This window comes from Danio aesculapii, chromosome 9 (genome assembly GCF_903798145.1).
Source record: "Danio aesculapii chromosome 9, fDanAes4.1, whole genome shotgun sequence".
Taxonomy (NCBI): Eukaryota; Metazoa; Chordata; class Actinopteri; order Cypriniformes; family Danionidae; genus Danio; species Danio aesculapii.
Genome location: NC_079443.1, coordinates 50614120 through 50633407, shown reverse-complemented (window position 1 = coordinate 50633407; position 19288 = coordinate 50614120). Strand labels below are relative to the sequence as shown.

The following is a 19288-nucleotide window of genomic DNA, read 5'->3' as shown; positions in this document are numbered from 1 at the left end:
TTACACATCACTTTTGCCACACCATAGTAACCACTGTTGAGCACGCTAGCAACCAAACCCAAAGATGGATAACTTCGAATCCAGTGTTAAATAGACATGGGGTTTTCATAACGATGATGGAAAAACATTATGAGAACATAAATATAATATGAGACTGAAACATTATGAAAACTATCTGTCCTTCATTCTATCATTCTATCCCCAATGTCTGTCATTTATTTATATATTTATTCATTCAGCCAACTGAGCTGTCAATAACTGATGTCAACTCAATACAAACTCCCAAACACACCCTAGCAACCAACTACAGCATCTTGGCAACAACCTAATAGACACTCACATAGACTTGGGGCTGGGCTCATTTAACTAAGAGTAGCAAGCAGCCAATAAATGATGACTATATAAACTCCTAACCACACCCTAGCAACCAGTTACAACACCTTAGCAACTGATCTCATACACTGCTATTATAATAAAGGCCCAGATGTGTATCTTTGGAACACAGTGTCAGAGACTTGAGGGTGGGCAAACAGCCAATCACACATCACTTTTGCCACACCCTAGTAACCACTGTTGAGAACGCTAGCAACCAAACCCAAAGATCGATAACTTCAAATCCAGTGTTCTATCATTCTATCCCCAATGTCTGTCATTTATTATATATTTATTCATTTAGCCAACCGAGCTGTCAATAACTGTTGTCAACTCAACACAAAATTTCAAACACACCCTAGCAACCAATTACAGCATCTTGACAACAACCTAATAGATGCTCGCATAGACTTGAGGCTGGGCTCATTTAACTAAGAGTAGCTGGCAGCCAATAAGTGATGACTGTTTAAACTTCTAACCACACCCTAGCAACCAGTTATGGCACCCTAGCAACTAATCCAATAGACTGCCATTATATAAAAAGGCCCAGATGTGTATCTTTTGAACAGTGTCAGAGACTTGAGGGTGGGCAAACAACCAATCACACATCACTTTTTCCACACCCTAGTAACCACTGTTGAGCACGCTAGCAACCAAACCCAAAGATCGATAACTTCAAATCCAGTGTTAAATAGACATGGGGTATTCATAACGATGATGGAAAAACATCATGAGAACATAAATATAACATGAGACTGAAATATTATGAAAACTATCTGTCCTTCATTCTATCATTCTATCCACAATGTCTGTCATTTATTTATATATTTATTCATTCAGCCAACCGAGCTGTCAATAACTGTTGTCAACTCAATACAAAATTTCAAACACACCCTAGCAACCAATTACAGCATCTTGGCAACAACCTAATAGATGCTCACATAGACTTGAGGCTGGGCTCATTTAACTAAGAGTAGCAGGCAGCCAATAAGTGATGACTGTTTAAACTCCTAACCACACCCTAGCAACCAGTTATGGCACCCTAGCAACTAATCCAATAGACTGCCATTATATAAAAAGGCCCAGATGTGTATCTTTTGAACAGTGTCAGAGACTTGTGGGTGGCAAACAGCCGATCACACATCACTTTTGCCACACACTTTAGTCACACCCTAGCAACCACTGTTGAGCCCCCTAGCAACCAAACCCAAAAGTTGATATCTTCAAATCAGAGTGTCATATAGACATGGGGTTTTCATAATGTTGATGAACACTCTTGGAACATTAATATGATGTGAATGAAGTGTTCCAATTCAAGTAACATTATGAAAACATTAATATAACATGAGTGAAACATTATGAAAACATAACATTCTCATAACCAAAAAAGAACCTTAATACAACGTCTAAAAGCTATACATTTTGAATGTTTAAAGGACTTTCCTATAACTTTATGGCAATGAACTTTGCTGAAAAACCTGTTATAAACAATCTGCTATGTGACTTCTGTCATATGATTGATACAGTAGTTTAGATTTTTAGCAAGTAATATTAAATGTTGAATAATTGTACAAATGACCACTCTCTATGTAGTTCACGAGGTTATGAGGTTTATAAAGTAATATTAACTTTTATATTTTTAGTTATATTTCAAGATAAACACTTGCAAATAAACATGTTAGGTTTACTTGACTATCCATACATTATTTTAGTATCAAATATAATCATTATAATCCTATTAAGGCTGATTACTGAAGATACAGGTTGAGGCTGATATTAATATCATTTGATGTAAGTAGTCTATCTGTATTTATTTTATATATCAGCATCTGTGCCAAATCACATATTTTAAGCTCAGCTGTATCTCTGAATAAAACTGAGTGTGAGCTCCATGGTCATCATGTTAGAGCCATATTATACTGATGTAAAAAACAATGCAAGTCGAAAAAACACTTTACTTGAAGGGGTGTTCCTAAGACACATGTGGTGAATGTGAATGAGATTTTATGCAGGCTTATAACAACTGTCTTTGTGTCACTTGCTTAGTTATGTCGTTTTTCATGACATTATTTATGACGACTTGACATATGAGCAATATCACATGACTAGCGGTGCGATGTGGCTGAATATCAGCACTGGTGGGAGGTGTGCATTGACTTTAGACTGCAGGCCGAGTGCCTTACTGCCCAAGCAGTGACGATATACAGTCCTATCGCACTGCTACGAGTGTGATATTGCGTTTAGACAATAGTTCGACGGCATAATTGCGTATATAAAAAATAAATCAAACACAATCTTCCGCCATTCATTCCCATCTGCACCTGACCGTCAGAACAGCAGAAACCATTGCTGATTTGTAATGTCTGAAGTGATGACAAAACAGGTGATTTTGCTCACATTTTAAGATTATAACTGTGCGCTCACATCGAAGGCGGTGAGAGAGTGACAGGTCGCTCTGGCCGCCCAGGTGACAACGCTGTCTGCCTTTAGCTGCGGCAGCGAGAGCGTCAAAATTCGCTACATTGATCTCGTATTTACAGGGGCCGTTGCAGCATATCATATCAGTTACATTCCTGCATAAAACATGCTCTAGCGTGGAAATGTTGCACACTGTTTATCAGATTCATTTATCAATGGAAGATCGAGTTGCATGTGGTGTGGCCTTGCTCCACTTGATTATACAGTATGTCCATATGTCTGAAATATCCTGAAGCAGCAATACTGTTTTGTACTGTCGCATGAGATTCCCGATGAGATGAAATGCACATCAGTAACTCGCCATTAACTTATTTAATGCATGTTCCTGTAAGAAAACATTGTAAATAATTGGAAATCCGGCGATCCGCAATAATCAAACCTTTGGGAACAACTGTGGTCGGAAGCAAAGTTCACAGGGACTGTGCTCTCTGGACTCCTCTCAAGCGGTGGAGTTCTTCATTATGATTGCCTTCTTGCTGTGAGGCAACAGTGCGAATCACTAAGCCACTGTGCCACCCTAAATAGGTGTTCCACCAAATAAAATTAACCTAAAATCAATAATGAACAGCAAATATTTAAATACTTTCGGCATTAAAAATAATTTAGAAATGCAGAAGTATAATAACTGTATATGATGTTTTGAGTGAACTTCTGCTTTAAATAATAACCTGTTATCTGATTTCAGGACTGTATTGAGAAGAAAGGTGTATTTGTGGGGTCTGCTTGCGGGCCACATGGTCCGTATGTTCCCGATGTTCTCTTCTGGTCTATCGTTCTCTTCTTCTCCACGGTGGCCATGTCTGCTTTTCTCAAAGAGTTCAAGACCAGCCGCTATTTCCCCACCAAGGTACTGCAGTCATTATCCACCCACTGTCTCGTCTGAGAGCTGCTGCAGCACTATATATACTGTTGTCAGAATTATCAGCCCTCCTGAATTTATAGACCCAATTTCTAACACATTTCTAAATATAATAGTTTTAATAACTCATTTCTAATAACTGATTTCTTTTATATTTGTCATGATAACAGTAAATAATATTTGACCAGATATTTTTCAAGATACTTGTATTCAGCTTAAAGTGACATTTAAAGGCTTAACTAGGTTAATTAGGTTAAGTTAGGGTAATTAGACAAATCTTTATATATCAGTGGTTTGTTCTGTAAACAATCTGAAACAATATAGCTTAAAGAGGCTCATAATTTCGACCTTAAAATGGTTTTAAAAAAATTATAAACTGCTTTTATTCTAGCCGAAATAAAACAAATAAGACTTTCTCCAGAAGAAAAAATATTATTAGACATACTGTGAAAATTTCCTTGCTCTGTTAAACATCATTTAGGAAATATTTTAAAAGGAAAATAGAAATTCACAGGAAGGCGAATGATTATGACTTCTGTATATGCCATTAGTTCTAGTTATTTGCGTTCTGGCGCCCTCTAGTGTCACTGCTGAGTAATTTCTGCTTCATGTTTCCTCCAGGTCAGGTCCATCATCAGTGATTTTGCGGTGTTCATCACTATTGTCACTATGGTTCTGGTGGATTACGCTCTCGGGGTGCCTTCTCCCAAACTGCAGGTCCCCAATGAATTTAAGGTTTGTTTATATCTTATGTTTAAATTATTTTGTGGCCAAAAAACAAAACATTTGAAAATTATTATTATTATTTAAACCCAAATTGTGTAAAATATGGACTAAACCAAACATTGAGTTAAATTTGGTCCTATCAATTTAATTAATAATACAGTAAATAACTCAGCAGTTGGTTTAGTCCCTATTACACCCAGAATTAGATTGAAATAACCCAGCATTTTTTAGCAGCACTGTAGCTACCAGTGTTTCTTAAGTTACTTCCAAAAAAATAAGTTAATAACTAATTACGTCATTAAAATTTAATGGAAATTACTTTTTAAATTACTTTTTCTGAAAAGTAACTTAATTTAACTTAATTACCCAATACGTAATTAAATTACTTGACTTAGGACAACATGAAATCCTTAAAAAATCTCAAAGCATACAGAATACTAACAAAATTATATATATATATATATATATATATATATATATATATATATATATATATATATATATATATATATATATATATATATATATATATATATATATATATATATATATAGATATATATATATATATATATAGATATATATATATATATTTATATATTTATATGTATTTATATTTATATATATTTATATTTATTTTTATTTTATTTATTTATTTATTTGAATGGGCCTTTAGGCTTTATTTAAATAACACTTAAAATGTTAAAGTAATAATGACACCATATTTTATACATATTATATAATGACATTAATTTAAAACTCAATACATTGTTTAGAAGCATTTTTTAAGGACAGAACCTTAATAAAAAAATGCAGGGTTCCACACAAACCCTTCATGTTGTTCCAACACAAACCGATTAAGTTAACTAAACTGTTTTTGTAAATTTAAGTAGATCGAACATAAAGCATTTAAATTATCCCCAAAACACTCAAGAATTGTGTTGATTCAGCTCATTTTAAATGAGAGGCTTGAATAACCAGCAAAAATATATTTTTTGAGTGTACTGTAAGAAATGCTGGGTTCAACACAATTGATCTGTGTTGGGGCAACATGAATGTATTAAGTTTACTTATTAGTTTTTGCTAATTTAAGTGGATTGAATGTAAAACTATTAAGTTTTCCCCACAAGACTTTTAATAAGTAGTTTGAACAAACAGCCAACATCATTTTCTGAGTGTGTAGTGTTATGTGCTGTTAATTATGTACTTCACAATATCAAAACACAATGCTCAAAGTTTATTATGTTAACTGTATATTAACTGTAACTTAGCATAAATGTATAGATAGATAGAAGGCTTAACTAGGTTAACTAGGCAGGTTAGGGTAATTAGGCAAGTTATTGTATAATGATAGTTTGTTCTGTAGACTATTGAAACAAAAAATTAGCTTAAGGGGGCTAATAATTTTGACCTTAAAATGGATTTTATAAAATTAAAAACTGCTTTTCTTCTAGCTGAAATAAACAAAATAAGACTTTCTCCAGAAGAAAAAATATTATCAGACATACTGTGAAAATTTCCTTGCTCTGTTAAACATCATTTGGGAAATATTTAAAAAATAAATAATAATAAAAAGATAAATAAAAAGGGGGCTAATAATTCTGACTTCAACTGTTTACACACACACACGCACGCACGCACGCACGCACACACACACACTTACACACACACACATTAATAGTCTTGATAAGAATAGATGTTACCAACATATTTGTTTGTTTTCAGCCAACTCGTGATGATCGTGGGTGGCTGATTAGCCCGATAGGTCCAAACCCGTGGTGGACGTGTGTGATCACAGTCATTCCTGCTCTTCTGTGCACCATCCTCATCTTCATGGACCAGCAGATCACAGCCGTCATCATCAACCGGAAGGAGCACAAGCTGAAGGTCAGACGCACAAAAAACAGAGAAATACCAGCGTTAAGCAGATAGTTCACCACAAGATGAAAATTTACGCACCATTTTAGTGGTTCATGTGTTTCTTTCTTCTGTTCAACATTAAAGATATTTAGAAAAAAGCTGAAAACCATTGACTGTAAAATCCAACAGTCAACTTTATCAATTGAAATGAGTGAAGTTAACTCAAAATTGACTGAAAGTTAATTCTACTCATTTGAAAAGAGTTTTAAACTCAGTGTTGAAGGTAATGAATACCTCATTACTTCAACTTAAATGGTGTAAATTCACAATACTCATATAGATTAGTTTAATTCAAATAGTTTATAGTAATCGGTTTCCTCAAACGGTTTGAGTTGACTTAACTTAGTGAGTTTTACAGTACTCAGTTGGTTTGAGTTCTTCATTTATTGGGTTTTACTGTGCTCAAATTGCTTCATTTACTCAAATGAATTAAGTTCACAGTACTCATTAGGATTCGTTTTTGAACTTAAATGGTTTGTTGCAATCGGTTTCCTCAAATGGTTTGAATTACCTTAACTTGTTGGCTTTTATATTGAACAGATTAGTAAAGGTAAAGTAAATAAATGATGACAGAATGTCCGTTTTTGCACTGTAAAAAAGGCAGGGTTCCACACAATACATTCATGTTGTCCCAACAATACAAATCAGTCACAGCCATGTCTAGGGATGGCTGACGTGAAACTGACGTTTCGACACAGTGTCGAGATCCCGAAGCGCAAGTGTTTCGAAACACTGCACAGAAGCATGATCCGAAACACCCAGGTCACGTGACTTAAGTCTTTTGAAACACCTGGTCACGTGACAAAAGCGATTCAAAACATCGATCATTTCAGAAGCGTTTCTGCGTTTGACTGACAGGGTCAGATGTAAACTTCTATATCGTATGGCCTAGTGGACCGTGCGTGTGCACGTTGTTACTGTGCTTCAAATGACTTTTGGGTTCAAAACTTGTACAAATACTCCAAAATCATGATTTTATGTATTTTAATAATGTAACTGCTTTATGGTGTAGTCTAGATAGGATTCAGCTGCTGCTACGCCATTAATTTAGCATTATTTTGTAACACTGTAAAACAATAATTAATATTTGTACAGTACTGTAATGGTTGGGTTTAGGCTTTAGGTTGACCTTAATAAAATAAAATGGGAAATTTTATTAATAATATAAATAATTCTTGTTAACTTCTAGCCACAAATGTACCCGATCTAGCAACAGCCCTGTTTTATGACCAAAACAACACATATTTATTCACAAAGTGTTCATTCGGATGTCAGACCAATGTTGAAACAGAATGATACAGGAACAAAGCAATTCAAACTGATATTAAAGCATTACAAAATAGATGTGTGAGCCTGGATTCGAACCCCCTATCCTCGCATGGTAGTCAGGAACCTTCACCGCTCCACTAAATCACTTGAAGGGTCAATCCTACAAAGTAGGTTTAATACCTCAATTTGCTCAACTGTTCTTTGCTGAAGCTTTTCCAGTGCAATACATAAAACGTGACCACTAGGTGTCACCGTAGAGTGGGTTTCGAAACGTTTCAAAGCTTCGACACATTTGCTTCGACTGTTTCAGTGTTTCATGAAGCCTCGCTTTGCCCACCGCTAGCCATGTCCGCAGCCATATCACCCTGCAGCTCAAGACCAGTTACTCACTGAAGCTAAGCAGGGCTAAGCCTGGTCAGTACTTGGATGGGTGTCCACATGGGAAAACTAGGCTGCTGATGGAAGTGGTGTTAGAGAGGCCAGCAGGTGGCTCTCAACCTGTTGTCTGTGTGAATCCTAATGCCCCAGTAAAAGTGAACGGGACACTAGACTGTCAGTGGGATGAAACAATAAACTGACTCTCTGTGGTCATTAAAAAAAAAACCCTTGGCACTTGAGTAGGGGTGTAGCCCTGGTGTCCTGGCCTTTAACCATCATGGCCTTTCAATCATCCCCATCCACCGAATTGGCTCTGTCACGGTCTCTCCACTCCACCAATAGCTGGTGTGCGGTGAGCGCACAGGTGCCGTTGTCCTGCCACTGCCATTGCATCATCCAAGTGGATGCTGCACACTGGTGGTGGTGTGGAGAGACCCCCTCATGATTGTGAAGCGCTTTGGGTTTATGGCCATACACAATAAATACACCTCACAAAACCGATAAGGCTTTTATACTTGACACGTACGCCGTTGTGATATGCTTGCAAACGACAGGGGCGGTCAAAAGAAAGCGACTGTAAAGTCAGACAGATAAACAGAGAAGTAGAAAGTTTCCAGAACTACGTCATGTCATTAAAATTATTGAAGATTCTTAAACTAATTATTTTTATTATTTTGCTAAATTATTTTAATGTTTATAAAGATTTTTAATAAATTATTATTAGCAGTATTATTTATTATATGCATATTTATATTTGTTTTATTAAAAACAAGCTTAGATTCGTCCACCTGTCAGGTTTTAGACCATATGGGGCACAGCATGTGTGTTTGTATATAACTCAGTTTTTTGACCACACTTCGTTATTATTGTTCATTTATTCGTTTGCTGGAAATTAGAACTGAATTTAGAAATAGTTTTGAAACAAATATTTGCGCTTAACAAACGAAATTAATTATGTGTAGGCTAGTGGATGTCTGTGCGTTCAACACGTTTCCCTATCCTCAATAATGAGGAGGCTCATCTCTCATTCTCGGCGCTGCAGATGCTCTGTTTAACTGTTTTCTCTCTAGTGAAGTGTTCAGTTTTTCCACTTATAAAGTCCACCATGTTCAGTAAATAACAAATGCACCATGGTGCGGCGCAACTGGCTCTTAAAGGGAATGGGAGATGAGACTCTGATTGTTTTATTCTCAAAACACACCCATTACTCATTAAGAGAATAAGCTCAACACTGTTAGACCATGCGCCAGGGCGCAAAGCAGATTTTTCTGTCCTTAAAATAGCAAAAGTGGATTCTGACACGCCCTTAATGCGTTTGCGCCCAGCGCTTTGGTCTTTGCGCATGGATCGTCAAAATAGAGCTCTTAGTCTTGTTTCTAGTTGAAATACCTCAAATTCTTAGATTAAGTAGAAATTATGTTTTGTTTTCACATTCAGAAGAAAAATGTGAAAATTAAGAGTATTTCCTCAACACAAGCTAAATGATCTGCCAATGGGGTAAATAAAATAATCTGGTTTTTGCTTTGAAATGTACGTAGATATCTGGACTAGAAGCAAGTCAAAAATTCTAAGTAAGAAAATTTTTTCATTCATTCATTCATTTTCTTTTCTGCTTAGTACCTTTATTGATCTGGGGTCACCACAGCGGAATGAACCGCCAACTTATCCAGCATATGTTTCACGCAGCGGATGCCCTTCCAGCCACAACCCATCACTGGGAAACATCCATACACACTCAGTCACACACACTGATACACTACAGTCAATTTTAGCATACCCAATTCACCTGTACCACATGTTTTTGAACTGTGAGGGAAACCGGAGCATCCGGAGGAAACCCACGCGAACATGAGGAGAACATGCAAACTCCACACAGAAACGCCAACTGACCGAACCGAGGCTCAAACCAGCAACCTTCTTGCTGTGAGGCGAACGTCTACCCACTGCGGCACCGCATTGCCCAAGAACATTTTTGTTTCACGTATAAATTAATTAAATACAATTAATCTTTGTTACATCTCCAAACATCATCATTTTTCTTGCCCAAATATTTTAAACTCTCTTGAAATGCTCAGTCACAGGCCTTAAAAACACATGAACATGATAAACTTTCAATCCATCATGGTTAAACTAAATCACGTGTTCTGTTGCTCATGGTCAACTATGTCTTGCGATGTGAGTCTGTTGCAGATGCGCACATTGAACTATCTCAATGCTAAAATCATATATTGTGCAGCCCTACCTTTAACTCTTGATGTTATGTGTGTTGCTCCTGCAGAAGGGCTGTGGGTATCATCTGGACCTGTTTATGGTGGGTGTGATGCTGGGCGTCTGCTCTGTGATGGGCCTGCCGTGGTTCGTGGCGGCGACCGTTCTGTCCATCTCTCATGTCAACAGTCTGAAGCTGGAGTCCGAGTGCTCTGCGCCTGGAGAACAGCCCAAATTCCTGGGTATCAGAGAGCAGCGGGTCACCGGACTCATGATCTTTCTTCTCATGGGCTGCTCCGTATTCATGACTTCTGTGCTGAAGGTCTGCAGATCTACTACTGTATATCCATACTTTAAGAGACAACATTTAGGAGATAACTTTTCTAGGCTAGATATAAAAAAACTATTTATAGATGCAGTTTATTTAAAAAAGAATTAATAAAAAGGAGATATATACATATATACAGTGTTCAGCATTAATAAGTATACCCTATTTGAAAATGTTTATCCATTTCTCAGTGAATATGGGTCATATATTTTGATGCATTTGAACAAAACTTTAATTATAAAAAATATTTTAGTCACCAAACAGAAAATGAAAGATAATACACTTAAATTCAAGTGAAAATATTAAAAATATACAACCTACATCATTTTATAAATTATTATTGTTATTTTTAAAAAAAAAAATTTTATTCAATATTTTTTCACCAATATAAATTTGGGCTACTAGTTTCTGGACCGTTATCGTAGGCTGTTTTGTTAGATTAGCTCCAGGTTTGGCTTCGGTACTGACTAATCTAATGTATTTGCACAGATATAATATTGTAAAGCTTCCCATAGAAAATAATCATTTAAATGAGAGGTTTGTGAGGTTGTTATATAAGTTAATGGAGGAGGATATCGTAATAAAAATGTTAATTGTGTTCCCTCAGTTCATTCCAATGCCGGTTCTGTATGGAGTTTTCCTGTACATGGGTGCGTCTTCACTGAGAGGAATACAGGTAAACTATTGTTTTTTTTGTGTGTGTTTGTTTGTTTTTTACTTAGCAAATATAATTATTTTTATAGTTTATTATTATTTATATAATTTATAATTAGCAAAATTAGCTTTGACAAATGTTTACTTTGTAGCTATTAACACATAGCTATGTAGCTATATGTATATATATATATATATATATATATATATATATATATATATATATATATATATATATATATATATATATATATACATTACACACATACAAACTTTTATTTTGGATGTTATTAATCATTTGACATCCCTAAAATGAGCATTATTATTATACACACACTTCCAGTTGTAAGAGCAACAAATAATAACTTAGCATGGCAGAAGAGTTGATTTTTCTGATAAATCATCTGTTGAACTGCATCCCAATCATCACAAATACTGCAGAAGACCTACCGGAATCTCACAGAGATGTATGGATGCAGTCCTCCAAGCTCATGTTGGAGTCAGACACAATATTCATTCTGTTTCCACTGCAGCATGACTTTATATTCTATACTGGACATTATTTCTGTTCAGTGACAAGACTTTTGCCTAAGCAAAGTCAGACCTTACTGTCCTAATGAAATAATTAAAAGGCAAGGCATGATCATATTTTAGGCGACAAGACTTTTGTATAAATTATATATAATACTAAAATACCAAACCAAAATATTTAAATATTTAGTTTTATTCATAATTTATATTAAATATAAACATTTAATCTATAAACAATAAAGATCGTTCTTGGAGATCAACCTTCCTGCAGATTTCAGTTGCAACCCATATCAAACACACCTGCCTGTAATTATCAAGTGCTGTTCAGGTCCTAATTAATTGTTTCAGGTGTGTTTGATCAGGGTTGGAGCTGAACTTTGCAGGAAGGTCGATCTCCAGGAACAGGGTTGAGCACCACTGCTGTAAATAAACATCTTCTCAAATATATTCATGTATGCGTGTATACTGTGAGTGTATATACATAAATAATTTATATATATATATATATATATATATATATATATATATATATATATATATATATATATATATATATATATATATATATATATATTCATATATATATATATATATATATATATATTCATAATGTCTCCAAAAATGTGTTGTTTCAATTTATTTTTAAGTGAAGACAGTCGGTACCCTGATTCTCCAAAAAAAATAGATGAATTAAAAATAAGAAATGTCATGTTTTAGATGTTTTAACTTAATCCTTGTTTAAATTAATCCTAATCCGTTAATCCTTGTTTTGTATTTCTGTAAATAATGTTGAGTAATGTTTTGCTGTTGTTAATGCATATCATACACAGTTTGATATGTTGTGAAATGCTTAAAAAACCTGTCGTGACCATAAAAATAATGACAACAATAACAAAACTAACAATAATAACAAAAATAACCTTAATTTGGAGAAATAGAAGTTATGCAACAGAAATAAAATCAAATATAAACTATTTAATGTCAAGAGTTGGGGTTGGAGAAAAGGAGCGAGGACTTAAATGCAATACAAGGTAAGTATTTACTAATTATAAAAATAAATCAAAAGACAACAAAAACAACCCAGACAGGGGAAAACATGAACCTAAACAAGACTTGACTGAGCTGGCAGGGAAGAGCAGGGCTGAACAAGGCTGGACACAACAGGACAAGATGATTAAACCATGACGAACTGACACAGAACAGCAGACATGAGAATGATGAGAACGATAACACCATGTCACGAACAAAACAACAAACACACCAGGAAGAGAGCGTGCATCTTGAGCATGGCAAAGACAGCGCTCATACAAAGATGAAGACAGACAATGACAGAAAATGAGTGCTCGACCCGAGAAAACATGAGCTGAGCACAACATACGAGACAGGACAGCATTAGTGTCTGGACTCTGCCACCAAAACAAGAATCAACAAGACTGAAGTTGCAGAATCCTGACATTTAAAGACTTTCAATATAGAGTATGTAGTAACATGGAAGTGTTTTTAACCAGGATGCCTGGTGCATAAGAGAGGAAGGAGTGTATATTGTGTTTAACCATTGCTCTGACATATTTCCTTCTGCTTTTTCTTGTGATCTTAGTTTTTCGATCGTTTGAGATTGTTCGGCATGCCGGCTAAACACCAGCCAGACTTCATTTACCTGAGACACGTTCCCCTGCGAAAGGTTCACCTGTTCACCATCGTCCAGCTCAGCTGTCTGGTCCTCCTGTGGGTCATCAAAACCTCCAGAGCCGCCATCGTCTTTCCCATGATGGTATACATCTGACATACTGTTATAATGTTTTATTACAATGCTGTTTTTCATACACAGTTAAAGTCAGAATTATTAGCCTTCCTGTTCATTTTTTTCCCCAATTTCTGTTTCAAGAGTTCACACTTAGCTGATGATTCATTAAAAGCTTGTTTGGCATGCTGTCCCGGGAGAGAGCCCCGAGCTCAAGGGATCCTCGAGCCCGGGGCTTCCTCCCGTTTGCAGAGCGAGAGGGGAGTCTGAGCTCGGTGGATCTCAGAACTCCCCGTCTGCAGTAGCTAAGGGAACACGTGAGGAAAAAAGGGGGCTAGACAAATGCTTGATTGTTATGCATGATGTATATATTTGGATGGTGGGAGGAATCCGGAGAACCCGGGGAAAACCCACGCGGACACGGGGAGAATATACAAACTCCTCACAGAAACACCTACCGGCCTGGCAGGACCAGGGCTGGCAGTGTTCTTGCTGTGGGGCTAACAGTGCTAACCACTGGGCCTCCGTGCCACCCGATCTATAGTGAAGGAGGAGGAAGGGGGGTTTCTTCCAAACGAAGATAAAGTGGACTGAAAACTGTGGTTATTTATAGTAGCTTATGGCTCATATGATTGGATGATACTGATTAGCTTAATACGTGACCGGCTGTGATAAATCATAAGCACGTGATCCTCTCGAAATTAGTTTATAAATAAACCTCACTTAACGGAGAGATTTGTTTTCAACACATTTCTAAACATAATACTTTTAATAACTCATTTCTAATAACTGATTTATTTTATCTTTGCCATGATGACAGTAAATAATATTTTAAATAATAGATTTTGTTCAAGATACTAGTATTCAGGTTAAATTGACATTTAAAGGCTTAACTAGGTTAATTAGGCAAGTTAGGGTAATTAGACAAGTCTTTGTTTAACAGTGGTTTGTTCTGCAGACTATCGAAAACTAATCAAGCTAATCAACTAATTAAATATTGGTAGAACAAAAATTTAGTAGGAGAAAAAGATCTGTGCAATTGATGCAATATGTCAAAATCATTACCTGCAGAATATAAAGCAACCCATGGGAAGTGGTTAAAATTAACCCAACTGGAAAAACGCAAACTTGGCAACCCTGAGTGAAATGGCTTTACAGAAAAATGTAGGGAGGGGCTTGATTTTGTTATTGTAGACTTGACTTTATGGTTGTGATTGGCTATTGATTTATAAATACTGTATATACACTCACCGGCCACTTTATTAGGTACACCTTACTAGTACCAGGTTGGACCCTCTTTTTACCTTCAGAAGTGCCTTAATCCGTTGTGACAAGGTACTGGAAATATTCCTCATAGATTTTGCTCCAAATTGACATGATAGCATCACACAGTTGCTGCAGATTTGTCAGAATCTCGCATTCCACCACATCTCAAATGTGCTCTATTGGATTGAGAGCTGGTGACTGTGGAGGCCATTTGAGTACAGTGAACTTATTGGGGATGATAATCATCATAAAGGGATGGACATGGTCAGGAACAATACTCAGGTTGGCTGTGGCGTTGATACGATGCTCAATTGGTACTAATGGGCCCAAAGTGGGCCAAGAAAATATCCCGGACACCATTACACCACCACCACCAGCCTAAACCGTTGATACAAGGCAGGATGGATCCATGCTTTCAGGTTGTTTATGCCAAATTCTGACCCGACCATCCGAATGTTGCAGCAGAAATGGAGACTCATCAGACCAGGCAACGTTTTTCCAAATTTCTATTGTCCAGTTTTGGTGAGCCTGTGTGAATTGTAGCCATAGTTTCCTGTTATTAGATGACAGGAGTGGCACCCGGTGTGGTCTACTGCTGCTGTAGCACATCCACCTCAAGGTGGGATGTTGTGCATTCAGAGATGCTCTTCTGCAGACCTCGGTTGTACCGAGTGGTTATTTGAGTTACTGTTGCCCTTCTAGGCCATTCTCCTCTGTCCTCTGGCATCAACAAGGCATCTGCACCCACAGAACACAGAATATATATATATATTCCCAGTACTGGGTTGCAGCTGGAAGGCCATCCGCTGCATAAAACACATGCCGAAATGGAATAGTTGGCGGTTCATTCCACTGTGGTAAAAAAAAATAAAATTAGTAAAATCAACAAGAAGCAAGGATCAATTCAAAGGATACATAAAAACACTTTGAAAATAGCAAATATTTTGAAAGTGCAGTAAGATATTTATATTTAGACACAAAACTAATCAGAAGCTTTGAAGCATGTAGTCAGTCAAGCACACAAAGTGATTGTCTGCAAGTGTCTAAAAGCGTTTCTTAATTGTTTCCACTCCTGTTAGTGTAGTAATATGTGATAATTGAATTAGTGATCTGCTCGGCAGGTGCTGGCGCTGGTGTTTATTAGGAAGCTGCTGGATTTCATCTTCACCAAGCGAGAGCTCAGCTGGCTGGATGACCTGATGCCTGAGAGCAAAAAGAAGAAGCTGGAGGACGCCGAGCGAGAGGTCAGATTCATTCATTCCTCAAACACAACATCCACTAATACAAACACACACACACACGTCTTTTAGATGCAGGCAGCAATTTACGAGATCTGAAAGGAAAGGAAAGAGCAAATGAAGTGCACAGACATCAAAATGACTATATATAGATGAAAGACTGCTAATCTTCTACAATACATGTTGTATTTTTTCATAACACTTTACAATAAGGTTGTATTAGTTAATGTAAGGTAATGTGTTGAATGAACAGTGCAATTATTACGATATTTATCCATCTTTATTACTTTGAACATCAAAAACCAAAGATTTAGGGGCATATCATACACCCGGCGCAATAAGGCGCAAGACGTGTTTGGCGCTATTTGTTGCCATTTTCAAACCAGCGCAACCCTAATCTTCACGTTTTCCACCACGTTGTTTAAATAGCAAATCCATTTGCGCCACTTTGTGGACTCATGGGTGTTTCGGTCTATAAAGGAGGTGTGTTAAGGCGCATTGTTGGTGTGTTGCTATTTTGAGGAACTAAAATAGACTGAGCCATCGACCAACTAAAAGCTGCTCTAAAGTCCAGCGCAGAGTGTGTTAGTTATGCGCCTATGCAGGTCCAAATGCTTACACATTGCTTAATACACACAGATGTACAGCAATACACAAATATCTTTACATATGAAAAAAATAAAGGATTAAAATGATATAAAAATTATTATTTTCTACATAAATATAAAAAAAACTGCCTCTATGCCTCATCTCGTGGGGGCTTTTTTCAGTTTATTCATGACAATTTGCATTCGTATAATGTTGTTATTATTAGCAGTATTGTTTATTATATTCATATTTATATGTGTTTTAATAAAAACAAGTTTGGATTTGTCCACCTGTCAGGTTTCGGAGATGTCTGCATCAGCATATGGGGAATAAGAACAGGATGTATGTTTGGATATAACTCAGTTTTTTGATCACACTTTGTTATTATTGTTCATTTATTCGTTTGCTGGAAATTAGAACTAAATTTAGAAATAGTTTTGAAACCAATCTTTTCGCTTAACAAACGAAATTAAATATGTAGGATAATAGATGTCTTCAGTGGAGTGAGTTTCCATTGTTTCCTCACTCCACCAAAGTAAAGGAGTAAAGTAAAGAGTAAAAGTAAAGATAAAGTAAAGTTGGAGAAAGTAAAGAGGCTGAATGGAGGAGGCTTGTTCTTTATCCTCGTGCTGCAGATGGTCTGTTAAACGTCTGTTTTTCCACTTACAATGTCCGCCATGTAAATAGCAAATGTGCCATGGCGTGATACAACTGACACTTAAATTCAATTCAGTTCACCTTTATTTGTATAGCACTTTTATAATGTAGATTGAGTTCAGTTCAGTTTAGTTCAGTTCAGTGTGGTTTAATAATCACTACTGAGAGTCCAAACACTGAAGAGCAAATGCATCGATGTGCAGTTCCACAGGTCCCAAACCAAGCAAGCTAGTGGCGACAGCGGCGAGGAAAAAACTTCACTAATTGACGAAAGTGAAGAATTAAAAAACTTTGAGAGAAACCAGACTCAGTTGGGCACGACCATTTTAATTTCTCCGCTGGCCAAATGTCTTGTGCAGAGCTGCAGACAAGGCACTGGGGAATGCTGCACCTCAGCAAAAACTTATCTGTCCCTGGAGCGTCACAGGAACAGTCTCATGCTCTCCACTCCTCCATGACCACCACAGCAGCTGCTCAGGATACGGCCTGGTCCAGGATTATGGAAACCTTGGGATCATCTCGTCGTTGGTCTTGGATCGCATCAGTGGCGCTGCATAGTCTCTGAGGGACTCGGGAAGAGTATCCCCAGGTGGAAATAGAGAATAAAGAGAATAATTAGCATAGCTGCTGTTCATAGTGTATATAAACGAGATGCAAAAACCTGCGTGGGGCACATCTCAAAAGGAATGGTAGATGAGACTCTGATTGGTTTAATGCACGTTATACTCAGAACACACCCATAACTCATTTAGAGAATAAGCACATCCCTGTTAGACATATCTATTTTTCCATCCCTAAATCAGCAGAAGTGGATTTGGACACGCCCTTAATGCTTTTGCGCCATGTGCTTTAGACTTTGCGCCTAGATCGTTAAAATAGAGCCCTTAGTGATTAAGTGACAAGCAGTTTACTGAAAAAAGGCAAAAGTTTCCATCTGTGAGCCGTCTAAATTTAAGGAGTCACATGATACTTTAGATCATACTGTATGATCAGATAAGACCAATCACAGATGGCGGAGAGGGGGGGGGGGGGGGTACATAAATAAATAAATTAAATAAAGTAAATTTAAAAAGATAATAATAACTGGGTTGTTTTATGTTTCTAAATGAATGTTAACAAGTAATGTAAAGTAATGTTATGTGGATTTATATAGTGCATTTATCGTGTATGGCCATACACCCAAAGTGCTTCACAATCATGAGGGGGTCTCTCCACACCACCAGTGTGCAGCATCCTCTTGGATGATACAACGGCAGTGCCAGGACAACGGCACCTGTGCGCTCACCACACACCAGCTATTGGTGGAGTGGAGAGACAGTGAGTGTTACAGCCAATTTAGTGGATGGGGATGATTGGGAGGCCATGATGGTTAGGGGCTGAGAGGGAATTTGGCCAGGACATTGGGTTTACACCCCTACTCTTTACGAGAAGTGCCATGGGATTTTTTTTTAATGATCACTGAGTCAGGACCTTGGTTTAACGTCTCATCCGAAAGACGGCACCCACTGACAGTATAGTGTCCCCTTCACTTTACTGGGGCATTAGGATTCACACAGACAACAGGTTGAGCACCCCCTGCTGGCCTCACTAACACCACTTCCAACAGCAACCTAGTTTTCTTGTGTGGTCTCCCATCCAGGTACTGACCAGGCTCAGCCCTGTTCAGCTTCAGTGAGTAACCGGTCTTGAGCTGCAGGGTGATATGGCTGTCAAGTGTTAATTTAGATACTAATTATGCATTAGTAAACATTTAACTGATTAATAAATGCTGTGCAAGTATCATCATTACTTCATGTTAGTATTAACTAAAGAAACCTGATTGTGAAGTGGCATCCTTTTTTCCATGGATTATATATGGTTTCTGCCTGTATATTACTGTATAATAATATTTATAAAGATTCTGTTATCATACTAAAGGACTTAAAGCCATAGTTCAGTCAAAAATGAACAATTTTATTAATATTTACTCGCCCTCAAGTGGTTCCAAACCTTTTTGAGTTTGTTTATTCGGTTGACCGTTGTATTTTGAAACCATTTTGACTTCCATTGCTGGAGAAACAAACACTATGGAAGTCA

General features: G+C 37.0%; 1 protein-coding gene across 2 annotated transcripts in view; it reads left to right on the top strand.

Annotated features, from left to right (window-relative positions):
* Window positions 1-19288, top strand: part of slc4a10b (solute carrier family 4 member 10b) — a 164788-nt gene that overhangs the window by 129554 nt on the left and 15946 nt on the right. For both annotated transcript variants that reach the window (XM_056465939.1, XM_056465938.1), the window contains exons 17-23: window positions 3536-3697; window positions 4331-4444; window positions 6160-6321; window positions 10280-10531; window positions 11145-11213; window positions 13320-13493; window positions 15851-15973. In XM_056465939.1, the coding sequence (XP_056321914.1) occupies window positions 3536-3697; window positions 4331-4444; window positions 6160-6321; window positions 10280-10531; window positions 11145-11213; window positions 13320-13493; window positions 15851-15973 (1056 nt within the window). The remainder of the gene's footprint in view (window positions 1-3535; window positions 3698-4330; window positions 4445-6159; window positions 6322-10279; window positions 10532-11144; window positions 11214-13319; window positions 13494-15850; window positions 15974-19288) is intronic.